We start from the raw sequence: 26,449 nt of genomic DNA, 5'->3' as shown, positions 1-26,449 counted from the left end.
ATGTGACATTATTGTTCTAGCCGTGGAAAATCTTAAGTCTCTGCGTTTCTGTATGTTCTAAGAAAAGTAAGTTCAGGACATAAACATATGCATCTACAGAGATAAACTCCTTTTGTTCTCCTGCTCTGTACCTATAAGAAACCTTTAGATTTACCATTTATCACTTACAGCCTCCTTATCATGCTGCAATCATTATTTTGAAACCTCAGAGTTTCCCTGGGGCCTCTTTGCAAAAACACATCCGGGATCATTTTGTGTCTTGCCCTGAAAGGGTTTCTGCTAAATGTTCAGACCATTTCCTGGGTGTTAACAGCGAGGCTGGCCATTCTCATTTCAGCACATGGCAATATTTTATTCTGAAATTAAATCAATTGTATTTATAAGGTGCATTGGGGAGCTGGAGAACTGAGGGTACTTATATTCCCCCAAGAACCCCTAGAAGACAAACATTCTCAGTTCCACTTCAGGCCCCTAAATCTACACCGGAACATTGACTCACAGAAAAAGATCAAAGTGACGTGTTAGAGGCAGTCAGGAGGGATCTGGGGTAACTGGGCAGATCATACAGATCATTACAAAGCACAATGTCATTTAAAAAAAATCTCTCCTCAATTTTAGAGAGAAATGAGCAATGTACCCTTTTTTGTCTTCCGTAGCTTAATAGTTCAATAGTTTTATGATGCTTGCAGTCACTTCAGGGAAGGAAGGGACCAGGTGAGGCATCCAAGTTATAATAATGAGGTATTCCTTATAGGGACCCCACAATTGCAGGAGGTAAGGTTATCACCTCCTGAAATCTGTCTCACCAGAAACTCAGCCCTGAGGGTATCAGTTGAGTTGGGGGAAAGATTTTAAGACAGAGAAAGGTAGGAAAGGAAGGAGAAAGGAAAGAAGGGAGAAAAAAGAAAGGAAAGGAAAAGAAAGAAAGAAACAAGAAAGAAAAGAAAAAATCAAGCAAGAAAGAGAGGGAGGAAGGAAGGAAAGAAAGGATGAAAGAGAAAAAGGAAGAAAGGAAAGAGAAAGAAAGGAAGGAAAAAGAAAGGAAAGAGGAAAGAAAAAAGAAAGGAAAGGAAGAAATGAAGAAACAAACAGAGAGAGGAAGGGAGAAGGGGCCAAAGTGGTGGCACAAGTAGTAGGGCATCTGCCTTGCAGGTGCTAATGTAAGATGGACCGTAGTTTGATCCCCCAGCATCCCATATGATCCTCCAAACCAGGAGAGATTTCTGAGTGAATAACCAGGAATAACCCCTGAGTGTCACTGTATATGGCCCAAAAACCTAAAAGAGAGGGGGGGGACGAAAGAAAGAAAGAAATAAAGAAAGAAAGAAAGAAAGAAAGAAAGTAAGAAATAAAGAAAGAAAGAAAGAAAGAAGAAAGAAAGAAAGAAAGAAAGAAAGAAAGAAAGAAAGAAAGAAAGAAAGAAAGAAAGAAAGAAGAAGAAGAAGAAGAAAAAGAAAGAAAGAAAGAAAAGAAAAAAGAAAGAAAAGAAAGAAAGAAAAGAAAGAAAGAAAGAAAGAAAGAAAGAAAAGAAAGAAAGAAAGAAGAAAGGAAGAAAGGAAGAAAGGAAGGAAGGGAAGGAAGAAGGGAAGGAGGGAAGGAAGGAAGGAAGGAAGGAAGGAAGGAAGGAAGGAAGGAAGGAAGGAAGGAAGGAAGGAAGGAAGGAAGGAAGGAAGAGGAAGGAAGAATGGAAGAGGAAGGAAGAATGGAAGAGGAAGGAAGAATGGAAGAGGAAGGAAGGAATGGAAGAGGAAGGAAGAAATGGAAGGAAGGAAAGAAGAAAGGATGGAAGGAAGAAAGCATGGAAGAAAGGAAGGAAAGAGAGAAAGCACAGACATAAAAAGTTTTCAAAAGCCAACAGTGGTTGGTTACAGGCTTAAAGTGTCAAATATCCAAGATATGTTTTTCAGAATAAGGATTCAAGGCCCAGAGCGAAAGACAGGGGTCCGAGCGGCATCCACTGCCCACAGCAGACCCCGATCCAACCTCCAGCACCAAGAGCTCACCTAGCTGTTTCTGCGTGTGAAGGGAGATGGGTGAGGGAAATCCAGCAGCTTGTCTGGCCAATTTCCATCTACAATACATAAATCACTCTCCCCTTGTACTACCAGATCTTCCTCAGACATAATATCATGTTACAAATCATCACACACAAGCAGGCAGTTTGTAGTGATATGCAAAGAGGTGTGTGACTGTGATTTTTATTTGTTTGTTTTTGGGTCATTCCCAGCAGTGCTCAGGGGTACTTCTGACTCTGGTGCTCAGGAATCCTGGCAGGCCAGGGGACACTATGGGATGCCAGAGATTGAACCAGAGTTGGCCGCACATGCAAGGCAAATGCCCTCCCTGCTGTGCTATAATTCTAACCCTCAGGTCTTTATTTTATTTTAATTTATTTATTTATTTGGTTTTTTGGGTCATCAACCCTATGGTGCTCAGAAATTACCCCTGCTTCTGAGCTCAGAAATTGCTCCTGGAAGGCACGGATGCTGGGATTCGAATCACCATTCATCCTGGATCAGCTGCGTGCAAGGCAAACACCCTACGGTTGTGCTATCTCTCCAGCCCCTATATTTTTTTATTTTATTTATTCATTAACTGATTGATTTCTGGCCCATACCCAGTGGCGCTCAGGGCTTACTCCTGGCTCTGCACTTAGAAATCACCCTGGCAGGCTGAGGGGGCTATATAGGAGACTGGGAATAGAACCAGGTCCCTCCTGGGTCAGCCGCATTCAAGGCAAATGCCCTACCCCTATGCTATCTCTCCAGCCCCATGGCCCCCTATTTTTAAGGATGCTTTTGAGAATTGAGATTTTAATCAATAAGAACTCATGCTCTGGGTTGAGATCTGAACACCCTGGAATTTCAGGGGTAAATGTGGATAAAAGACAGCTCGAGGGTGCTGAGGGAAACCCATCTGAACCAGGGATAAGAGTACCCCTTTCCAGCAGCTGCAGCATTGAGCCCAGGACACACTGCTGACGATGGGCAGAACGAAGGACAGGGGACCTTTCTCCTGCAGGACAAGGGCGCTTTGTAGGCCTGAGGCATCTATGTAGAAGCTGCTGACCTCCTTGGGCCACAGCAGACCCCCAAAGTGTGAGGGACCCTCTCTGGGCAGGGCCAATATTCGGACTTTCCTCATAGGACCATTCCCCTCTACCACTGAGCTCCATGGATCTTTTCACCAGGTTTGCAAAGTGAAACATCCACCGTCCGCCATCATTTGACCCAAAAAACACCTGATGGTGCATGGCTCCCCAGTGCTGAACCAAGGGAAACTCCATGAGGGTACAGAGGAAAACCCCAGGTGTCCTTCACACATTCAAAGACTCATGCCACCCCCCCCCCGGTTTTTTTTTCCAGAAGCTTAGAATCAGTTCAAAATCAACCAGGGACAAGGGTGCATTTGGGACCAGGGAGAGTGCTCGGCGGGTCATGAGTGCTGCCAGGTTCCCTGAATACGGCTGGGTCAAGTTCCATCCTTGCCTCCAACCAGGGGCTGCTCTCAAGCATCATTGGGTGTGAACCCCAAATGGGACAATTGCGAAAGGGCATTGTCAGTCCTTTATGCACATCCTTACTCACTGTTGCACTCAGCACAATTCCAAGACTTGGAATTAACTGAGGTGTCCAAGGGCCTGAAGCAACAGCACAGCGGGGAGGTCATTTGCTGCTTGTGGGCTGATCCCGGTTCAATCCCTGGCATCCCAGAGGGTCCCCCTGAACCTGCAAGGAGTGATTTCTGAGCGCAGAGTCAGAATTAACCCGAGCTGCCGCCAGGTGTGGTTCCCAAAACAAAAAAACAACCAAGGTGGCCAACAACACATGAGAGGGTCTGAAGATGGGATACAAATGAGGGGGGTATGGGCCCGGAGAGATAGCACAGCGGCGTTTGCCTTGCAAGCAGGCCGATCCAGGACCAAAGGTGGTTGGTTCGAATCCCGGTGTCCCATATGGTCCCCCGTGCCTGCCAGGAGCTATTTTCTGAGCAGACAGCCAGGAGTTAACCCTGAGCGATGCCGGGTGTGGCCCAAAAAACCAAAAAAAAAAAAAAAACAAATGAGGGGGGGTACATTTTTTAAGATGGGGAACATATGCATGGTGGAATAGGGGTACAGCTGCAGGTAGCCATGAAATTATTAAAATCACTGCAAGCCCAGTTAAAAATGTGGAGGTCAGGGCCCGGAGAGATAGCACAGCGGTGTTTGCCTTGCAAGCAGCCGATCTAGGACCAAAGGTGGGTTGGTTCGAATCCGGTGTCCCATATGGTCCCCCGTGCCTGCCAGGAGCTATTTCTGAGCAGACAGCCAGGAGTAACCCCCTGAGCACCGCCGGGGTGTGACCCAAAAACAAAAAAAGAAAAAGAAAAAGAAAATGTGGAGGTCTATAAGGAGATGATGAAGTAAAGGTACTAAATCACTCAGGACCCCAGAACTTAGAGCTGAGGAGAGACAGAGAAGGAAAAAAAATCAAGGCAGGTAGAAAGATGAGGAAGGGAAGTCACAGGAGAAACAGAGGGTCTGGGCTCTGGTTCTGCTGGGGATGTGGAGAGTGGTCCAAGACACTGGTGACACTGGTGGTAGGATTAGTTCTGAAACATATGCCTAAAACTCAGCTAGCAAAAACTTTGTGAAACGTGATTCTGTAATGATTTTTTTTGTTTGTCTGTTTGTTTTTGGGCCACACCTGGCAGTGCTCAGAGATTACTCCCTGGCTCTGCGCTCAGAAATAGCTCCTGGCAGGCTTGGGGACCATATGGGATGTCAGGAACCCCAACTCAGGTCTGCAACTTGCAAGGCAAACACCCCCTGCCACTGTACTATCATTTTGACCTGTTTTGTTTGTTTGTTTGTTTTGTTTTTGTTTTTGTTTTTTAGTTTTTGGGTCACACCCGGCGGTGCTCAGGGGTTACTCCTGGCTGTCTGCTCAGAAATAGCTCCTGGCAGGCACGGGGGGACCCTATGGGACACCGGGATTCGAACCAACCACCTTTGGTCCTGGATCGGCTGCTTGCAAGGCAAACGCCGCTGTGCTATCTCTCCGGGCCCTGTTTTTTTGTTTTTTTTTTTTAAAGAGCATATTCTTGGGAATCAGCTGCCCTGGGGAAGACCCAGCTCTACCAACCCCTGCCCACATCGCTGAAATGGGGGCACAGCAAAAACTGTGAACCAGCCTCGAAGGCAGTTGACACGCTGATTTATGGCATTTGCTGCTTTCCCCGGGGCTGCTGAGGTGCTTTTCTAGTCCCCATTGAGGTCTGAGTACACTCAGGGCTGGGTTGACAGACTCATCACTTCCTCTCCAGAGCCCCCCATCAAGTGCAGCCAGTTCCCAGGGTTCTGTAGGCAAACTGAGGCGGGCCAGACCCCAGAGCCCCAGAGGGGGACAGAGCGGGTCTGTTCTGTCCCCTAATTCCTCGATTTCTCTAACATACCAGATTGAGGCTCAGAGCTATGACAGGGAGTGGGGTTGGGGGTGGCAGAGAAGGACTCTGGGATATTTTTGAAGGGACAGTACTGTCCTTGCCTGCGTGTGCCCTGATCTTCTTCCTTTCTTTTTTTTTTTTTTTTTTGGGGCGGGGGACTGTCATACCCAGTCTGCTCAGGGCTTACTCCTGGCTCTGTGCTTAGGAATCACTCCTGGCAGACCTGGGGGACCCCTATGGGATGCTGGGGTGGAACCCGGGTCAGCCACATGCAAGGCCAGCGCCCTCCCCTCTGTGGTGTCACTGAGGGTCCTGTACTTTTAACCCCCACTGACATCTGGCTCACCCCACTCCTTTCCAGTTTCCCAAGGTAGGAAGCCTAGTCTGAGGGTGGCAGAACAAGGGGAGATGGCTTCTCTACTGAGCAGGAAACTGGGGTCCCAGCTCATGTCCTGGGTAGACAATGAGGCTGGAGGTAAGGAAAGGTTATCTCAACCTCATGACCCCTCTACTCCCACAGTCTTCAAGGTCTTTCTCTGCCTGTTTCAGGGACTGTGACCCCACTTCAGCTCAGGACTTCACTGTGCATTATTGAGGTGTCCATGGAAATTTCTCATGCCCGTGGCCTCCCCTCCCTACTCCCCAAAGTCGCAGGCCATGACACAATGGCAAAACACAGGTCAGCCTGTCTCCCAAGGGACGCAGTGTCCAACACGACCTCAAAAGGTGCCCAGGGGCAGGATGACGAGAATGCGAAGGCCCCTCCCAGCCATGCAAACACCAGGCCCCCACAGTGGCAAAGTGTTTGTCCAGCCCCACTGGGCCCTCCTATTTTTATCAGGAGAAGCCGAGCGGGTTCTGCTGTTTATGTCTGAAATTTGAAAAGATGTTCAGTGTGCCGGGCGGCAGGGTGCGGGGGGGCGCGTCCACAGCAAGAGGAATTTTGGAGTGCGGCGGCCTAGTGAGGTGAATGGGCTCTTGTGTTCTCACTTCGGGCTCTGGAAAAACCACACTTTCGAGTGAAGCTGGGGCAAAGAGGGGCCCCAGAAGTAGGGCTTGGGGGAACCAATGGGCTGGGATAGTCCCAGGGGTCCCCACTCTGTCTGAGTGTGTAGAGCAGCTAGGTTTTGAACTCAGGGTTCTGACGAAGGAGAAATTCTCCTGTCAGGGCCATTTTTCTCTGCCAGTGCTGAGACTTTTGCTCGCCCACTTATGCCTAGCTGAGTAGCCTCTTCCTGTCCCCCTGATTTCTGCTTCTTTCTCCGTGGCCAGGGACACTCCTTACTCGCACATTTTCCATGAAGACTCTAAGGTTCCCTGGGACCGATAGCACAGTGGGAAAGGTGTTTAACCTCGCACACTGCCAACCCAGGTTCTATCCCTGGCATCCCTTAGGGATCCCAAGCCTGCCAGCAGTGATTCTGAGCACAGAGCCAGGAGTAATCCCTGAGTTTCACCGGGTGTGACAAAAAAGAATTTTATTTAATGTGTGTGTGTGTGTGTGTGTGTGTGTGTGTGTGTGTGTGTGTGTGTGTGTATGTGTGTGTGTGTGTGTGTGTGTGTGTGTTGGATTTTGGGGCCACACACGATGACTCTCAGGGGTTACTCCTGGCTATCCGCTCAGAAATCGCTCCTGGCTTGGAGGACCATATGACTCTTCCTGGGTCAGCCGCGTGCAAGGCAAATGCCCTACCACTGCGCCATCACTCTGCCCCCCCCCCAAGAAAAAGCATTTTTTAAAAAAAGGAAAAAAAATGTTAAGGTTCTAGAATGTGGTTCCTGATTAGATAGTTAAGTTGCTTTTATTGGGGGCAGGGGGGTCACACCAGATGATAGCAGGACTTCCTCCTGTCTCTGAGTTCAGAAATCACTCCTGGCAGGCTTGGGGGATCCTTTGGGATGCTGGATCAAACCTGGATCAGCCATGTACAAGGCAAGTGCCCTTCCTGTTGTGCTCTTGCTCTGGCCCCTATAAGTGACTTTGATGGCCCTACAGGACACACACAGTTCATGTTCTGACTTGATGGGACCATGTGGAATTCAATAATTCCCCAGAGAGAGTGAACACAGCCCCCCCCCCAAATCAAAGAAAGCAAATGGATTTCATCATCTTCCTCCCTGGGCTCCCAAAGGCCCCTGCTGGCTCCAGGAGTCCCTGAGTCTAGCTAGCCCAGACATACATGGTCCTTTGGAAACAGGAGGGTTGGGAGACTTTGGGGGTGGCCACACCATGGTGCTAGGGTTCCAACAAATAGAGCATAGCTTTTTGCTCAGATATTGGGGCTCAGAGTAGGAGCCACTAGCCAGGCAGCAGTCCCCGCAGAAGGCGAGTTTGTCCTGTGTTTAAACCCAGCTGCATCCTGTGGAAGATACTCCCCCTTGTTTTCTGGGGCCCCTAATTTCTCCTGAAAGAATCACTGGCCTGCAGTGTTCTTCTTGGGTTGTTTCAGCCCCAGCAACACACCCTTCCCTGGTCCCTGTCTGTTGCTCAGTGTCCGGGCTCTGCCTCTCCACCCCCTCCTCTGCCCACGCTCCCCTGATTTGTCACAGTGGCGGACGGACCCCATTTGTGGGGCAGAATGGAAGGTTCCCGGCTGCGCAATGCAAAGCAGATGTGGTGAGGGGTCTGGGCAGGACCTGCCCACAATGCACATGTCTCCCAGCCTCTGGCTACTGCCTCTGGTAGCCCCACAGGGCCCATGGTGGGACCCGGGCCAGGGACAGCCTGACCCCCACTCAGGGCTAGTCTTGGGCCACCTCTGCATGGCCTCTCCCTGGTCCCAGAGACCCCACAGCTGTGACTCCAGCACTGTGATGGTTTCACCAGCACTAGATCACATCTACTCCCATCACCAGCCATCCACCGCCATGTCTGCCTCCCTCCTCTCCATCTCCTCCACTCCCACCTTACTTCCTGCTCCATCACCCCCACTTCTGCCTTTTTCTCCCCTCCATCATCTCGTTCCCAACCCCTTTCCTGCTCTATCACCTCCACTCCCCCCTTCTTCCTGTTCCATCACTTCCACTTTTGCCCTCCCTCCCCTCCACCATCACCTCTACTCCCATCCTCTTTCCTGCTCCATCACTTCCATTCCGACCCTTACTCTGCTCCTCCTTCTCCTCTTCCTCTCTTCCTTCTCCTCCTCCTCCTCCCTGATTTTCTCCAAGGAGTCTAAATCCTGAGAGGTGCTGTTGGGCCCAATGATGGATGTAGAGAGGGCAGCGACTCTTTTGTCTATCTCCTATCTGGGGGGACAGAATCTAAATCCAAAGGAATGAGCAGGGGTGCCTCTCACAGGGTCAGAAACAGACTAAATAGGTCAAATGTGGGGTATCTGGGAGGGGTCACCCCAGAATCTCCAGAGATTTGATTGGAATGTGATGGTGTCATGATGGTGTTTGCAGGTACAGCTGTCCCTTGGGCTTCCCGGCTCCTGGCCCCCGAATAGAGGAAGAAAGGGAGTGGGACAGGAAGAAGCAGGCCTGGGGAGCTCAGCCACACACAGTCCATGACCCAGAAGTGGTTGCTGGTAACTGTGAATGGGGGCCAAGCCTCTAAGCCCTGATGTGCCCCTGTTAGCTCTCACCCTGGCTGGAGATGTGGCCGGACCCCTGGGCCGAGCCTTCACTCAGCAGCTGAGCCAGTGAGTTCCCAGGGCCGGGAATCGCTCCTGGGACCCATCAGGCCTGGGAATCACCGGCCACAAAGGGCTGATTCTGATGTTTCTGTGGCCACCGTGTCCCCAACACAGGCACATTCAGAGAGACCGGAAACTGAGAGGTGGGTGCAGGGGGCCGGGTGGCTGGGTGGGGAGAGGGGGGTATTTCGTGTCATGTAGAATCAAATAATTAACGATGGGGCTGGATGGCGGTGGATGGAGGCCTTTGTGCTTAGGCCCCAACCACGTGGCTTCATCCCCATCCAGCTGGCGGATTCCCGGCCCAGGTAGTCGGCGTAATCAAGACTCACTTACACGCAGGCTTCAGGAAGAATCATCTTTATTTATGCCCTTGCCACCACAGGTGTGTGGCCTATGTCAACCTTTTAAGCATTCAGCTATATTTTGCTAGCCCTGCATCTTATCTCCTGTTAGCCATCTTCCCTTTGGGCTCCATGCGGCCCAAAGATCCAAAAGCCAGGAAGCCAAGCCGGGCCAAGAGAGAAACGGCAAAAGGGCCGAATCCCCTGGCTCAGAGGTTTATCTATCCTTTTCAGACCCCTCCCAGAAATGGGAGGTCTTGCAGGTAGTTACACCTATTATCCGGTTCCCAAGACCCCTCCCAGATATGGGTGGGTCTTAGGGTCTTTGCACCCAACTTCAGGGTTTTAGCTAGGTACACCAACATTTCCTCCTTTTCTTAATATTTTTATGCACCAACGTAATAGAGTGAAAATTAATATACCAGCCCTTTTTAAAAACATATTTTTGCAAAATATACTTTACACCTGTAACCTAAAATTTTATTAATGCTTTTTTACCAAGCACTATTTTGGAACTTTCATGTTCCTATACTTTTAAACTATATTGAGGGAACTTCATGTTCCTATACCTATTCTATACACAAGTACTGCAGCATACATGCATAACATACATTTTAAAAACAGGCTAAGTACATTGAAATACACAGTAAAACATTTTGCAATAGAAAATATTAACTATGAAAGACAACAGAACACATTTAAATCATAAAGAAAATGACTAAGACAAAGATGCAGGTGGTTAGAAATTAGATGTTTAAATGATCTAAACAGAACTACTTCCCTTTTATTTTTATTTTTTAACCACTAACTAACTAAAACTTATTACATTACCAACTATGAGTAAAATATTACTACCCACTAATTTTCTACACCTAAAACCATAGTTTAGATTAATTTGTCCCACGCTGATCTCACCACGTGGCTTTTGTAAACTTTTAAAGTTCAGATGTTGGTTTGTCCCACGCTGATCTTACCACGTGGCTTTCTTTCGTAGTTTCAGGCTCCGCTGCCGGTTTGTGATCTGGAGCGTGGATTCCAGGTTTTTCGCTTTTCCGGGCAAAACTGAGCCCAGCCCAGCCCAGCCCAGCCCAGCCAAGCCGAGCTGCTTGGAGCTTGCCGCTTGGAGCTTTTCGCCCCCGCTGCCTTTTTTCCCCTCTGGGAGCACTTTGGAAGCAGCTTATGGCCGTTCAGAGTTCCAAGTGATTTAAACTAAAAGTTCAGTTCGAAATTTCCAAAGTCGAAATCCAAATTCAAGCCAAAGGTCATTTTCAGAAAATCAGTCCATTTTTAATAGTCTTTTTTCTCCTCCTTTTCCAATTTAGACTTTTAATAAGTCTTTGAAGAGGCCCAGGTTTTTGTTTTTTGTAACAAAGTTTCAGTTCTGGGCCTGGGCCTGGGCTGGAGGTGATGCAAGCTTTCACCTTTCTTATTTTAATTGCCCTTCTTCCCCTAGAAGGGGTCACGGCCATGTTTGAACATTGTTGCACGTGACCCAGGGTTTTGGGCTTAGTGCACCCGAAAAGAGCCAAAATGAAACAGAAGAGCAGAAATCTCACCATTTTCGCTGTTTTTTTTGGGTTCAGGATTCAGGTCAAAGTTCGGAGCGCCATTTGTAGAATCAAATAATTAACGATGGGGCTGGATGGCGGTGGATGGAGGCCTTTGTGCTTAGGCCCCAACCACGTGGCTTCATCCCCATCCAGCTGGCGGATTCCCGGCCCAGGTAGTCGGCGTAATCAAGACTCACTTACACGCAGGCTTCAGGAAGAATCATCTTTATTTATGCCCTTGCCACCACAGGTGTGTGGCCTATGTCAACCTTTTAAGCATTCAGCTATATTTTGCTAGCCCTGCATCTTATCTCCTGTTAGCCATCTTCCCTTTGGGCTCCATGCGGCCCAAAGATCCAAAAGCCAGGAAGCCAAGCCGGGCCAAGAGAGAAACGGCAAAAGGGCCGAATCCCCTGGCTCAGAGGTTTATCTATCCTTTTCAGACCCCTCCCAGAAATGGGAGGTCTTGCAGGTAGTTACACCTATTATCCGGTTCCCAAGACCCCTCCCAGATATGGGTGGGTCTTAGGGTCTTTGCACCCAACTTCAGGGTTTTAGCTAGGTACACCAACAGTGTCACAGTAACCAAGTTCCAGAGACGAGGCAGCTGGTGTCTCTGGACCTGGAACCAGGCACTGCTGCTGAGTGGATGATGCATCCATCCCCAGGACACAAGACAAAAACACCGTCCAATGGATCACCACCGGATCTGTGAGGAGGCCATGGCAGCCCAAGGGGAACTCTCGGGCCATCATCTTCATCAAGACGCTAAGCCTAAACCCGTTAATATCCAGACAAAACCTACTTTGTGGGGCTTTCGCAGGGGCTGGGGTCATACCATGCAGTGTTCAGGGGACCCTATGCAGGGCCTCAAATGGGGTCAGCCGTGGCCAAGATCTTGTCCCTGTCCCACCTCTCCAGCCCCCAAACCTCCTGGGAGTCTCTCTCAAGACTTTGAGAGCAAGTTTGGAGCTAGAGCACAGCAAGGAGCACAGCAGGCTTTGCCACATGGCTGACTCTGGCTCGATCCCTGGCATCCTATAGGGTCTCCCGAACCTGCCAGGAGTGATTCTTGAGCCCGGAGCCAAGAGTGTAACCCCTAAAGGTTACCAGCTATAGCCCAAAAACAAACAAAACAAAGGCTGTGAGGCTCATTAAGGAACTAGGAGAAGAAAACCCAGTTCAGTGCTATTTTCTTTCCTTCTCTGTTCTCAGAACCTGAAAATGTGGGTGAAAACCCCAGTTAGGTCAAGTTAGAGACCAACGAATGAGCCAAACATAGGGACAGCTATGGGGGACTGGGAACTGAGGGGAGGGCAGGGTGAAGAAAGGCATAGGGCTGTGTCCTGACAGGTCATTTCAAACTCTGGGAATACTAGCTGGCCCCCCTCTATCTCTCCAGAGTATCTTTGTGGGGTGCCCATCTAACTCTGATGGAAACGTGTATTGGGGTGGGCCATACCTAGTGGTGCTCAGTGGTTACTCCTGGCTCTGCACTCAGAAATTACTTCTGGGGTGTGGAGCAATAGCATAGCAGTAGGGTGTTTGCCTTGCACATGGCAGACCCGGGACAGATCAGGATTTGATCCACAGCATCCCATGTGGCCCCCCTAGCATGCCAAGAGTGATTTCTGGGGCCCAGAGAGATAGCACAGTGGCGTTTGCCTTGCAAGCAGCTGATCCAGGACCAAAGGTGGTTGGTTCGAATCCCGGTGTCCCATATGGTCCCCCGTGCCTGCCAGGAGCTATTTCTGAGCAGACAGCCAGGAGTAACCCCTGAGCATTGCCGGGTGTGACCCCAAAAAAAAAAAAAAACCCAACAGTGATTTCTGAGTGAAATCAGAAATTAGACAGCCTCCAGGTGTGATTCAAAAACAAAAACAAACAAATTACTTCTGGCAGGTTCAGGTGACCCTCTGAAATGCCTGGGATTGAACCTGGATTCGCTGCGTGCAAGGCAAATGCTATCCCCCTCTTTGCTATGTGGCTCCAGCCTAAGGTGTGTAATTTGTACCTTTTCTAAGCTGGAGGCGAACATGGGGTGAACAAGGTGCAGTGTCTGTGACAGAAAGGACCGGGAAGGTGGGCTGGGAACCTTCTATTCCTGAGACCCCAGTGGCCAGTTTGTGGGGAGCAACAGAGAGGGAGGTCCCACTCACCAGTTTCAGGGAACAAATGGAGTAACTCATGCAAAGTGCTACTTGCATCTCCTTCCAGGCACCTGGGTGTGGCTGGGGGCCCAGTTAGGAGGCCGTTGGCAGTGGCGAGTGTGTGACAATCCAGGGCTTTCGTCCTTGCATGCCTCAGTGTCCACCCAGACTGCTGAGTTCAGACACAGCCATTCAGGGCCATCATTCTCCCACTAGGAGACAAGATCCAGAGCTTGGCTCTGTATTAGGTGGAGGCCCCAATTTGCCATCCGCATTCTGCTAACCCTGGACTTGCCCTGAATGGGATCAGGCATTGGGGATGAGGCACAGCTGGACCCTAAGTTGAGAGACATCCCCTCAACACAAATGTACAATCCTGTGTCCTATCTCCCCCCCCCAGAGTGCCCAAACACAGGTTGGTTCCCAGAATTTATTTGGGCTGTGCTTCAGGGCCTGCATTTCTCTCAGCACTCTCCTGGGGCCAGAGAGAAGACCCAGTCATCCTTCATACAATGCAACCCCACAGGTCAGTCTCAGAGTGTCCCCAGGAACCAGCTCCACTGGCCTGACTTTGGGGTAGTTCTGAGCCCTGTGCTTGTCTCCCAACAGGGACACCGCTGTTGACCACAGCCCCACAACCCCATCCCCTAGCAGGGCAGCACCCCACCTCACACATGCACCTTGCTGGGGATCTTTTATAGGACCCTGTATAGATGGGGTCAGCACTCAAACCATTTCTTCCCCTTTCACTGCCCCTTGGTGGGGTCAAGGGGATTTGCTCCTTTAGTTAATCACACCCCAAGTGTTCTAAAGCTACCACAGAGCATAGTTGGGGCCAGAGCAATGACACATCAGAGAAGGTTTTGCCTTGCACTTAGCATAGCCGGGTTTGATCCCCAACATCCCATGTGTCCCCCTGAGCCTACCAGGAGTGATTCTGAATGCAGAACCAAGAGTAAACCCTGAGCATCACCGGGTATGACCCAAAAACGAAAACCAAAAAGAGCATTAAAAGAGGCCAGAAATATAGCACAGTGGGGGGGAGGGGTGCTTGGCCTGGCAGGTGACCCACCCAGGTTCCATCCCCAGCATCCTAGGGTCCCCTGAGCACTGCCAGGAGTGATGGATAAGCACAGTCAGGAGTAACCCCTGAGCACAGCTGGGTGTACCCCCACCAAAAAAAGACACAGAAGGGGAGAATGGAACTGAGCTCCCCTTGGTCTTTCAACCATCCCTAGAAAAGAAGGATGGAGTTGGGGGTTGCTGGAAAAAGCAAACAGAACGGTCCCAGAGAAGCCTGTTTGGGGAAACTGAGGCAAGTCCTGTTGGCCCAGCCCAGAGCCCCCCTGAGCTGCCTCTCGCTCTTCCTCCCTCCCTAATGCCTTGCCAGGCCGGGATGACTCCCTGGAGGCAGTGCTGACCTTGGACTCCAACCTTCTCCCATCTCACCAGGTGTCCCCACCCCGCTGAGCTTCCCTTTTGGTGTCTTATTGGGGAACTGGGGGTGGGGGGCTGAAGTGCTGCAGAGACCAGTCACGGGGCTGCTAGGCTGGAAGGTGCCCATTCAGCACCTCGGTGCCCTCCTTCAAACCCTTTCTTCTCTGCTTCCTTGGCCACGGAATGACCCTCGGAGGGTCTCCGGGGGGGTGGGGGTGCAGCTAGGCTGAGTCCTTGCAGCGCTGAGATCTCCTTGGCGCATCCTGAGTCCACCACCACCACCCCCCCCCCCCAGAAAAAAACTTCCAGCCTTTCTCAGCTCGAGGGGGCTGAAATGGCCAGGAGAGGCGCAGGGGGGACTCCCCAAGGCCGAAGAGAAGAGGGGCGCAGCTCCTGGGGGCCCCTGCGGGCATGCCTGGCGACCCACCGCATTGCAGACGCCCGGCCCAGGCTGCGCGCCGGGGTGCGCCCGGGTGGCCGTGGGGGGCCCCAGCCAGGGTGGACACTCTCAGACCGCCGCTGGCCCGTCCCCCCCCAAACCCAGGGCGCTCAGCATGGGCCACGGTGGGCCCCCGGGAGGTGGGGTTTCCCGGGGCGCCGCGCCCACCCCCGCTGCCCGCCCCTATGAATGTGTCACGGCGCGCCCCGCCTGCCCTCCTACCTATCCAAGCGCGCCCCGAGATCCTCAGGCCCGCATCGGATGCCAGTGGGGGACCAGCGCTCCGGGGACCTACCCAGGACCAGCCGATCAGCCAAGCAGCCAGCCGCTGCGGCCACCCACCGCCAGAGGCGACTTGCCGGCCAGCACGGGACAGGACGCGCCAGGACAGGCGAGCGCAAGGCAGAAGGGAGCTGCACCCCGTTTGGCTGCGCCCCGACATCCCTCCGATCCGAGCTCTGGGGCCGGGAGCCCCCCAGCTCCGGGTCCAAAGTTCTGGGAGCAGCAGCCGCACTTCCTCCAGGTCAGTGCCCGCTGCCCACTCTCCCCCGAGTCCCTTGCTTCTGGGGTACCCCAGGGGCGCATGGAAGGTGGAAAGGCTCCTCCTGCCTCCTTGCGTTGCGCCTGTGCTCAAGGTACAGGCTGGAGCAAACTTTCTGGCTGAGTGTGAATGGAACAAAAATGGGAAGAGAGAGAGTGAGGGATGGGAACTTTGTGCCCACTGCGGGTGGTTGGAGCCCCAAGGTCTGAGGAGAAAGAAAAGCCGTGCCCCAGAGCCAGGACTGGGGCGCTGCTGACTTCCCAGCTGGGGGTGCTGAGTCTCTCTAGCAAAGCCGCTGTGTCCCGTATACAGCACCTAGAACAAGCCAACCCTGTGTCAGGCTTATTGGTCCAATCCAGGGGGAATCCATGGGAAAATCCAGTGGGAATGCATGTACCCTAGTTTTGGGGAGACCCGCTGAGGAAGGGCTGGGAAGGGATCTGGAGGGGAAGCAGAATTTCAAGTCATGTAGGGCTCACTAGGCTTTCCAGCCTTGCTCCTCCATGTGGTGATGGCAAGAGTGGGGTTCATCTGGGGTCCAGCTTTGGGGAGACCCTAAAATCCCTTCCCTGGCTAGGGTCCCTCAGGAGGAAAGAGTCCCAGGATCGTATAGTACTGAAAGCACCAGGACAGTTGAGATTTGGGGAGCACAGTCAGGGGCCCAAAGTTTCTGAGGGAACTTTCCCGGATGGAATTCAAGCAGCTTCCAGGAAATGGGAATCCACTCTGAGGTCTCCTCTCTCTCCTCTCTTCTCTCTCTCTTTTTCTCTCATTTCTGTCTCATCTCTCTTCCTTTTTATCTCATCTTTCCATCTTTATCTCCCCCTCTTCCTCTCTTCTTTCTCCTCTCTTCTTTTCTCTCATCTCTCTAATTTCTCTCATCTCCCTCCTTCACTCCCTCTCTCCTTTCTTTCCACATTTCTCTCTCTCATCTCTATCATTTTTCTCTATCTTTCTTTCCTCTTCTCCCCCCCCCCCCCACTGGGTGCCCCTCAGCTGGGCAAGCTGGTCACAACTTCATGAAAGATTCAACCAAGTATAGATGCCACCCAGAAATGGAGGGACCAGGAGGGAGTAAACCCAGAGAATTTAAGGGGGACAGGGTACACCTAAGCAGAAAGAAAAAAGATCCCCCTGTTTTAAAATGTTGGGGCAACCAAATGATCCAGGAAGAGAAACCTATCTCTGCCAAGGGCTAGCACCTCCTGGAGGCAGTCAGTTGGGTTAAATGAAATGTAACAGGCTGGGGATCGAACTCAAAGGCTTGTGCTCAAGGTTGGCCTGTGGGAGAACTGCATGGCGGCGCCTGAGCGGGGAGTAGCCCCGAGTACCCCCAAGTGAAGCCTTAAAAAGTGAATTAAAGGGTCTGAGCAATAGTACAGTGGGAAAGGTGTTGGCCATGCACACAACCAACCCAGGTCTGATCCCTGACACCCCATAGGGTCCTCTGAGCTTTCTGGGAGTGATCTCTGAGCACAGAGCTAGGAGTCCGTCCTGAGCATCATGGGTGTGGTCCCCCAAAGCATGAAAAGGTGAAATAAATGAGATGCTAGTTCTAGAGCCACCTCGGGGCCTTCATTCATTCCCGTGTCTCTCGAGCGCCACCTAGGGTCCAGGCTCTGCCCTGGCAGCCCCAAACACCAACCTGGACCTGAAGGTTCGCTAGGAGTGACCCTTCCCCGTCCCCCCGTCCCTCCATTTCTGGGCTACATCTACGTATGGTTGACTCTTTCCTGAGGTTGTGACCAGCCTGCCCAGAGAAGGGGCACAGATTACTGATTAGGCAGAAGCTGAGCTTTCCCTCCACTCCACAATTTTCACCCAGAATCCCCCCAACTGGGGCATGAGCAGCAGCAGATCAACACAGAGCAGAACACAGGACAAACATGGGTCGTTACTGACATAGAAGAAGGAGTTTTGTGTCCTTTCTTTGTGTCCTTTTGTCCCTCCCAACAACACACACACAGTCTCATTCCTATACACACCCCACCCCAGGCACCCCAAAAGCTAAGCTGCGGTTCTCTCCATCTGGTGCTTAGAATGGCGAGGAAGAGGGAGCCCCGAGAACAGAACTTGAGATACCAGGGAATCCCCATCAGGCTCTCTGACTTCGGGGACCACCTGGGGTCCCTGGAACCAGGCCTAGTCTCACAGAGGATGAGAACCTGATATCGAGGTCCCAGAACATCAGTTCAACATGGAATCCCTCACATCCTCCTACTGGCAGGAAACATTATTTCAATGATACTCTAAAGCCCAGTCCTGCCCTCCTGCCTTCCATAGGGGCCACAATTGGTATTGCTCAGGGAATTGTGGGGGCTGCAGGAAGCCAATGTGGGGTCCCGTAAATGCTCCAGTTTTTTGAGCAGCTGAGGAAGGGGAGAGGGAATGAAGGTAGAAGGAATGGTCAGAAGACACTTTATGGGGATAGACTTAGTCACCCACTGACTAAGAAGGGGGGGTCCCTCTTCCTCCAGGAAGCCCCATTAAGTGGACATACAGGTCCTGCCCTCTGATCCTCCTGGGCTGCTGAAACTCCCCAGACCCAGAAGGACGCCACATCTTCCGTGGAGGGCCCTAAGTCCCCAAGTCCAGCTAAGAGGAGGGGTTCGGAGATAGAACCAGGAGGAGGAGGAACTTGGGGAGAGTGAAAAATGGTTCCTTCTTTCCCCAGGCTGAAGCAAGGGCGAGTGCAGAAATTAGGCGTTTACTTTTAGAATCTCAGTGGGCCCCCTCTACGGAGCCACTGGGGGTGTGGGTCTGTGAGTGTGTGTACATGGGCAAAGGGAGCCAACGTGTGAGTGTCTATGTGTGAACTTGTGCTCATGTGTGTAAGCACATGGGTGTACGGATGTGCATATGTGAGGATACATATGTGTGGATGTGTATGGACATGTTATCCATGTCACTTGTAAGAACATGGATTGTGAGTGTATGTTATAGGTGACTTCATTTTTTTTTTTATTTAAACACCTTGATTACATACATGATTGTGTTTGGGTTTCAGTCATAAAAGGAACACCAGCCATCACCAGTGCAACATTCCCATCACCCAAGTCCCAAATCTCCCTCCTCCCCACCCAACCCCCGCCTGTACCCTAAACAGGCTCTACATTTCCCTCATACATTCTCTGGTGACTTCATTTTTATAAACACATCACCCATGATATTCATGAGCATATGTGAGGTTTTGTTTGGGGGGCCCATACCTGGCGTTGCTCAGGGGTTACTCTTGGCTCTGTGCTAGGGATCACTCCTGGCAGGGCTTGGGGAACCATAGGGGATGCTTAGGGATTGAACTCGGGTCGGCTGCATGTAAAACAAATACCCTCCTGGCTGTGCTATCCCCCCAGCCAGGAGTGTGAGCATGGTTTTACATGACTGTGCACATGCATGTGTGTGTGTGTGCGTGTGTGTGTGTGTGTGTGTGTGTGTGTGTGTGTGATCGCTTGTTTGAGTGTTTGTGGACTGGGCCCCAGTGCCTCTCAATGGCCACAGTGTCTGCTGAAGCAGCTTTTTGTGAGCCTCATGAATAGGCGGATTGGGGGGATGGTGCCGGGCTTCTGAGTTGAGGATTTGGTTACCTTTGAGGTTACGTGTTTTTCCCTTCAACAAACACACCCAGAAAAGGAACACGGAGCTCTTTGGGGTGGGGTGTCTCTGTAACTGACTTGACTGTGGGGCAGAGAAGAGAGGTCCTAGAGTGGTGCAAGGCTGTGGAAGACAGCAGGGCAGTGTGTCCCAGGGGTCTGGGATGGGGCTACAGCTGGCTGAGGCAGCAGACAGCATCTCCCACCTCTTCCACTCCCTTCCAGAAAAGGGCCCTGAATCTAGTTCTGGAGGGACAGAAATTCCCCAGTGTCACCCGAGGCCACAGCCCTGGGTCGCCCCTGTATCACAGGAAAGACCCATAGCCCTAATCATTCATTTCTAAAGACCCATAAGCCCCAATCATTCATTCTTAAGATTCATAAACCCCAATCAGTCCTTCCTAAAGACCGCTAAAACCCAATCATTTATTCCTAAAGCCCCACAGAAACCCCAATCATTGATTCCTAAAGACCCATGTAAACCTCAATCATTCGTTCCTTCTTTCCCCACAAGGTTCTGGTGCCGAGAACCCTGCATTGACCAAACCCTGTCACATTGCTACACTCCATTGGCTCAGGGGCACCCAGGAAAATACAAGTGACCCCCCAGGCCTCTTAAGAATGGTTCCTTCCCTCATAGGACACAGTTAACCCCCAAAAGAGTGTGTGGCCACATCTGGGAGCCACACAAATGAGGGCAAAGGTTGCTTTGCCCAAATGGGACCCCACTTTGTCCCCTGAGCTGTGTCAGCACCCAAGAACAAGCCCATCTCTGGCCTTTCCTTGTCTCCAGCTCATCCACTCATGATGCTCATCCTCAGTGGGTCCTTGACCTGGCATGTGGCCTCTGAGCCATGGTTTCTGTAAAATGGATTTGAAGCTTATTCAGAGGCATTTTGAAGGGCCAATGCACAGAGAAAAACTGCAGAAAACAGTGACTTTCTTTATGTCTGAGACAAATCAAGGCTCTGGCCTCAGCATGTGTAGACATGCAGAATAAACATTCTGAGAGATTGCTATCTTCAAGAGTGTTGGTTGGGGCACCTATGTAGACACCCCCATGGAAGGAACCTTTTGTATCTGATGTGCAGTTGGGTTATACAGGCAAACCGTGTGATGGATGGATAGAGGGTGGATGGGTGGATGGATGGTGAGTGGGTGGATGGATGGATGAATGGATGGATGGATGGTGGTGGGTGGGTGATGAATAAATGGATGAGTGTGAGGATGGATGAATGGTGGATGTTGGATAGTGGATGGATGTTAGATAGATGGATGAAAGGAGGGTGGATGGATGAATGGGTATATAAATGAATTGATGGCTGGGCAAATAGATGGCTGGGTGGGTGGAGGGGTGGGTGGGTGGCTATTGGATAGACTGATGGGTGGGTATATGGATGGATGAATGGGTGGATGAATCATGGATGAATTGGTGGGTGGATGGATGGATGAATCATGGATGGATAGGTGGGTGGATGGGTAGATGAATGGATGATTGAATGAATGAATGGACAGGTGGATGGGTTGAGTGAATGGGTAAAAAATGGTGGGTGTTTGATAAACAAAATGAAGAACAATAACAGGTGGGCAATGCTCCTATGCCCCTTAAGTCCTAGTAAGGAGCTAACTAGAGCAGGGGTCTCAAACTCAATTTACCTGGGGGCCGCAGGAGGCAAAGTCGGGGTGATCCTTGAGTGCAAAGTCAATAGTAAGCCTTGAACATTGGGGTGTGTGACCCAAACAACTAAAACAAAACAAAACAAAAAAGATTCCTCTAGGGCAGGGCCACAAAATGTTCTACGGAGGGCCGGAAACAGCCCGAGGGCTGTGAGTTTGAGACCCCTGAACTAGAGGTTCCCAAGTCTCATCACTCCATCATGCTGGTACCAGTACTGTCTAAAGGCCACAGAAGAGTCAGCCATTGGGCTTGGCCAGCCCCAAATAGAGGCTCCCTACTGTTCATGGATCTGCCAGGGGCCACCTGCCTCCCAGGGACCCTTGTCAGAACTCACAGGAGCCTCATCTTCACCAGCCCCCCCTAAGAGGGGCACAGGGATGGGGGACAAGCTTTGTAGCACTGAATGTGGCCCAAGTCCCCCTCTTGGAACAAAAGGTATTTAAGTATTCAGAGTCCTCTTTGACAGAACTAGAAGCCCCCTGGGCCGGCAAGAGGGGAGGTACAGATTGGGGACTGGGGCTGTCACTCAAGTGGGGACACTGCACAAGGATGAAGGACTGAGTCTAGGCCATTCACTTCTTCAGAAGGAAGGACTCAGCTCCAGTCTATGCCACCCCCTGGAGGCCTGGTGGGGAAGTGTGGCAGGTTCAACCCTTGGTTCACAAGAGTGGGGGGGGGGGGTCAGGACAGAGTTGGGGACCCAGGCGCCAACAGGTCACAACCTGGGGGAGGTTTCTGGAGCACCCAGAATCTGAGCAATCAAGGCCAAAGTTTTAGCAACCGGGCCAATCGCCCATCTGAAACCTCGTTCCAAGCATCCTGGGGTGTCCAAACACTCAGACATCGGCCCTTGGCAACCAGGTCATGTTTCCGGCTGGACCTTTACCCCAAGATTAAACCCACCCTGCCTCATAAAGGGCCAAGAGGCTTCAGCCTGGCTTCTTCCTGCAGGAAAGAGCCTCACATCCTGCCGGCTGCCTTCTTGGCACCAAGGCCCATCCAGGAGGGGTGCCCTGGCCCAATGGAAAGTTTGGGTCCAAGGACATTCCTTTCCCCCAGAGCCGGGGTCTGGTGTTTGCACAATGTCTGAAATTAATGCAGAGACTGCGGCCAAGTGCCAGGCTGGGGCAGAAGAAGGCCAAGAGCACGTGGAAGGGGGCGCAAGAATCTGCTTCATTTCCAGGGAGACCAGGGCTGTACAGGCACAGGGCACCATCAAAGCAGGACACCAATGCACTGGCTCCATCCACACTCCAAGGGTTTTACTGTGAAGTGGCACTAGGTATCCACAAGGGCAGTGAATGGGGAAAGAATGGGGCTGGTATCTAACCCATAGGACCCACCCTGCTAGGCACAGCAAGGTGCCATCTCTACCCCCTGTGATTCAAATTCATGCCTCAACTGGTGAAGAAAATGCAGACACAAAACTCACCACCTCGGGGCCAGAGCAATAGCACAGCGGGGAGGGCAAGCCTTGTACCTGGCCAATGTGGGTTCGATCTCAGGTAATCGAGAGGATCTCCTGAGCCTGCCAGAAGTGATTCCTGAGTACAGAGCCAGAAGTAACCCCTTAGTGCTGCCGGTGTGGCCCCAAAACAAAGAGAAGGGATCCTGGAGTATGTTGTCTTGGGGGGGCAGGGTATCCCTGTTGGTCTGGGATGCTGGATATCCCCCAAATAAGCATGTGCTGAGATGCTGTGTTTGGAATCAAGGTGAGCCACCCCAAGGTCCAGTGGGCAATGGTATACATGGTTCGGTTGTTCTCTTTTCTGCAATGGACTTTGGGGAAGGAGCTACACCAGGCTCCAAGCCCATGACACTGGTCCTCAGTGGCCACTCCAGGGGGTTTCTGGAGGTGTTGTGCAGAGTCAGCCCTGGAACCTGGAGCTCCAGTATGCTGAGTACATGCTCAGGCTTCCCTGCTGCATTCCATGGGGTCACAGGGAGACACAGGAGCAGGGAAAAGTCTAGGGGATCAACTGTCTGCTGTCCACACACAAGACTACTTTGTTCTTTCCTGCAGTGTCCAGAAAGGTCTGGGGTACACATCCGGTTTCCAGCACCTCCAACCCTAGATCTGCAAGAGTCACTTCAGAAACTGGAGGCACATTAAGATTTCAGTAGGGGGCCCAGAGAGATAGCACAGCGGTGTTTGCCTTGCAAGCAGCCGATCCAGGACCAAAGGTGGTTGGTTCAAATACCGGTGTCCCATATGGTCCCCCGAGCCTGCCAGGAGCTATTTCTGAGCAGACAGCCAGGAGTAACCCCTGAGCACCGCCGGGTGTGGCCCAAAAACAAAAAAAAAAAAAAAAAAGATTTCAGTAGGACCTGGTACTCCCTGTGGACCCTGGGATCCCTCAGACCCGAGCAGATTCCTGGGAGCCAGAGAGTAGATCTGTCTGGGGTTACATCCAGAGAGGCTCAAGGTTACTCCTGCTCTGCACTCAGTGGTCACTTCTGCAGACCCAGGGGACCTTATGGAATGCCAGAGATCGAACCTGGGTTAGCCCAATGCAAGGCGAGAAGTGCCTCTCTGTTGCATCTCTCCAGCCCCAAGTGATACTGTTGGACAGAGCGCCCCTCCCCGTGAGCTGTAGACTGGGGGGTTCAACAGGGGTTTCTCTGACCATTGTGTAAAGACCCAAGAGGGGGTGTCTGGGCAAAGCAATGTCAGCTACAGCTAACTCAGCAGGCTGATACCAACACTCTGGAACTATCTACTCACTCTTTTTTGGGGGGTGAAGGGGTTGGGTCACACCTGGCATCGCTCAGGGGTTACTCCTGGCTCTATGCTCAGAAATTGCTCCTGCCAGGCTTGGGGGATCATATGGGATGCCGAGATTTGAACCACCGTCCTTCTGCATCTAAGGCAAATGCCTTGCTGCTGTGCTATCTCTCTGGCCCTTATCTATCTGCTCACTCTTGCCTTCCCAGTAGAAGCGTCTCTAGGCTTCTATGGGCCCAGGAAGGTTCCAGAACCAGGAGGGTGGGGCTGTGGTGTGCCAGGAGCCCCCGACTGTGCCTTGCAGTAATGTCTGTGTCTGATGCTTCCAGGTGAACTATGACCACTTTACTTCTGCTCTTGGCCACCCTGAGGGTCGCTGCCACCACCGAGACCATGCAAGCACCAGGTGAGGATGCATCGGAGATGGATAGGGCCTTTGCGGAGGGGGGGGGGGAATCAGGGGAGACCTGAGCCTCATGCACAGCTGTGCCCCCCATCCGCAGCCCCTGACAACTCCCTGAGCGTCAGCATCCCCGAGCCGTCCCCTCTGCAGGCTCCGCTGGGCAGTACCATCACCATCCCCTGTTACTTCATTGACCCTGTGCTTCCCGTCACTACTGCACCTGCCACTGCCCCACTCAGCCCAAGGATCAAGTGGAGCCGCGTAGCCAAGGACAGCGAGGTGGTGCTGCTCGTGGCCACAGAGGGGCAGGTGCGGGTCAGCAGCGCCTACCAGGACCGGGCGTCCCTCCCCAACTATCCGGCCATCCCCAGCGACGTCACTTTGGAGCTGCAGCAGCTCCGCACCAATGACTCGGGTGTCTACCGCTGCGAGGTGGTCCACGGCATTGAGGACAGTCGGGCTACGCTGGAAGTGCTGGTGAAAGGTGAGGGGTTCCCACCCACGTGCAGGGGCCCCACAGTTCCCATACCTGGTTCTATAAAGGCCATGGAATGGGGACCCACCATGAGAGACTGGTCTGGGACTTGATGCTCCCTCATTTTGCAGATGAGCAAATTGAGTCATTTGGGGAAAATCACAGCTGGTGGTACTCAGGGGTTATTTCTTTTTTGTTTGTTTGTTTGTTTTTGTTTTTGTTTTTGGGCCACACCCAGTGGTGCTCAGGGGTTACTCCTGGCTGTCTGCTCAGAAATAGCTCCTGGCAGGCACGGGGGACCCTATGGGACACCGGGATTCGAACCAACCACTTTGGTCCTGGATTGGCTGCTTGCAAGGCAAACACCGCTGTGCTATCTCTCAATAAGCCCAGGGGTTATTTCTGGCTCTGTGCTCAGGGATCACTCCTGGCAGACTCAAGGGGACCCTGTGGGTTGCTGGGGATTGAACCCAGGTTGACTGCTGGCAAGGCAAGTGCCCTCCCCTCTCTATTTTACCTCTCTGGCTCCTACAAACTGAAGCATACTTAGGTGTTTCTGGCTGCCACTCAGAGCTGTCAGTTGGATTTCCCATGGCCAGCAGTCCCCATTCCCGATTCCAGAAGCCAAAGGAAGGGACGGAACACTCCTCTACCCCTTTCTCCCCAGGGCCCTGTCTGATCAGGTGGGTGGGACAGCATAGCAGAGGAAAGTTCTCTTCTGGGGCCTTATATGGTTCACCCAAGGGTGGAACGGGGGGATGATTGGGGCTCCATGAGCCCCTTACTACGAAGAAAATTGAGAAGTTGGAGGATAAGGCAAAAGCAATATGGTGGGACATGTGTGGCTCAAACAGCACAGGCTTCGAGGTCGAGCCCCAGAACTGATTGTTCCACAAGCCGCTCCAGCCACACCCTTGTGGCCTGAGCACCTCTCCCATCTCACCGAGGGTGGGGACCCACGGGTTTCCATATACACAGTTCAAGAGGAGCCACATACAAACACCTAAAAATATGACATGGTGACCCAGGTCTGCATGACTCAGACACTATTTGGGACGGGCCCCATGACTCTGAGGGGCTGAGGTGGGGCCATGTGGCATGGGAGTAGGAACCCCAAATCACCGTGCTGACCTGCCCCGGTTCCCGCAGGCATCGTGTTCCACTATAGAGCCATCTCCACCCGATACACTCTTGACTTCGACCGTGCGCAGCGAGCCTGCTTGCAGAACAGTGCCATCATTGCCAGCCCTGAGCAGCTGCAGGCTGCGTACGAGGACGGATTCCACCAGTGCGATGCTGGCTGGCTGGCTGACCAGACAGTACGGTGAGAGACACCATGCATGGGTCAAGGCAGGGGGTGGGGGAGAAGATAGGAAAAGAAAGAAAATAAGTAAGGGACAGAGGGGAGGGAAAAGGGAAGAAAGGTAAAGGATGAAGGAAAGAGAGGAGGAAAAGGAGGAAGGAAGGGAGGAAGGAAAGAAGAAAGGAAGGAAGGAAGGAAGGAAGGAAGGAAGGAAGGAAGGAAGGAAGGAAGGAAGGAAGGAAGGAAGGAAGGAAGGAAGGAAGGAAGGAAGGAAAGGAAGGAAGGAAGGGAAGGGAAGGAAGGAAGGGAGGGAGGAAGGAAGGAAGGAAGGAAGGGAGGGAGGGAGGGAGGGAGGGAAGGGAGGGAGGGAGGGAGGGAAGGGAGGGAGGGAGGGTGAGAGAGAAGGAAGGGAGGGAGGAAGGAAGGAAGGGAGGGAGGAAGGGAGGGAGGGAGAGAGAGAGGGAAGGAAAGGAGGGAAGAAGGAAGGGAGGGAGGGAAGGAAGGGAGGGAGGGAGAGAGGGAAGGAAGGGAGGGAAGAAGGAAGGAAGGGAGGGAGGGAAGGAAGGAAGGGAGGGAGGGAAGGAAGGGAGGGAGGGAGGAAGGAAGGAAGGGAGAAAGGAAAGAAGGGAGGGAGGGAGAGAGGGAAGGAAGGAAGGAGGGGGGAGGAAGGAAGGAAGGAAGGGAGGGAGGGAGGGAAGGAGGGAAGGAGGGAGGGAGAGAAGGAAGGAAGGGAGGGAGGAAGGGAGGGA

General features: G+C 52.1%; 1 protein-coding gene across 1 annotated transcript in view; it reads left to right on the top strand.

The window, feature by feature from the left end:
- The first annotated feature begins 15,263 nt into the window (after positions 1-15,263).
- Positions 15,264-26,449, top strand: part of ACAN (aggrecan) — a 33,228-nt gene continuing 22,042 nt past the window's right edge. Inside the window, exons 1-4 of the mRNA XM_049783244.1 lie at positions 15,264-15,508; positions 23,849-23,925; positions 24,023-24,406; positions 25,547-25,721. Of these exons, the coding sequence (XP_049639201.1) occupies positions 23,856-23,925; positions 24,023-24,406; positions 25,547-25,721 (629 nt within the window). The 5' untranslated portion in view covers positions 15,264-15,508; positions 23,849-23,855. The remainder of the gene's footprint in view (positions 15,509-23,848; positions 23,926-24,022; positions 24,407-25,546; positions 25,722-26,449) is intronic.

The sequence above is a fragment of the Suncus etruscus genome, chromosome 11 (genome assembly GCF_024139225.1).
Source record: "Suncus etruscus isolate mSunEtr1 chromosome 11, mSunEtr1.pri.cur, whole genome shotgun sequence".
Taxonomy (NCBI): domain Eukaryota; kingdom Metazoa; phylum Chordata; class Mammalia; order Eulipotyphla; family Soricidae; genus Suncus; species Suncus etruscus.
Note: the sequence above shows the minus strand (reverse complement) of the source record. Positions and strands in the feature narration are given on the sequence as shown.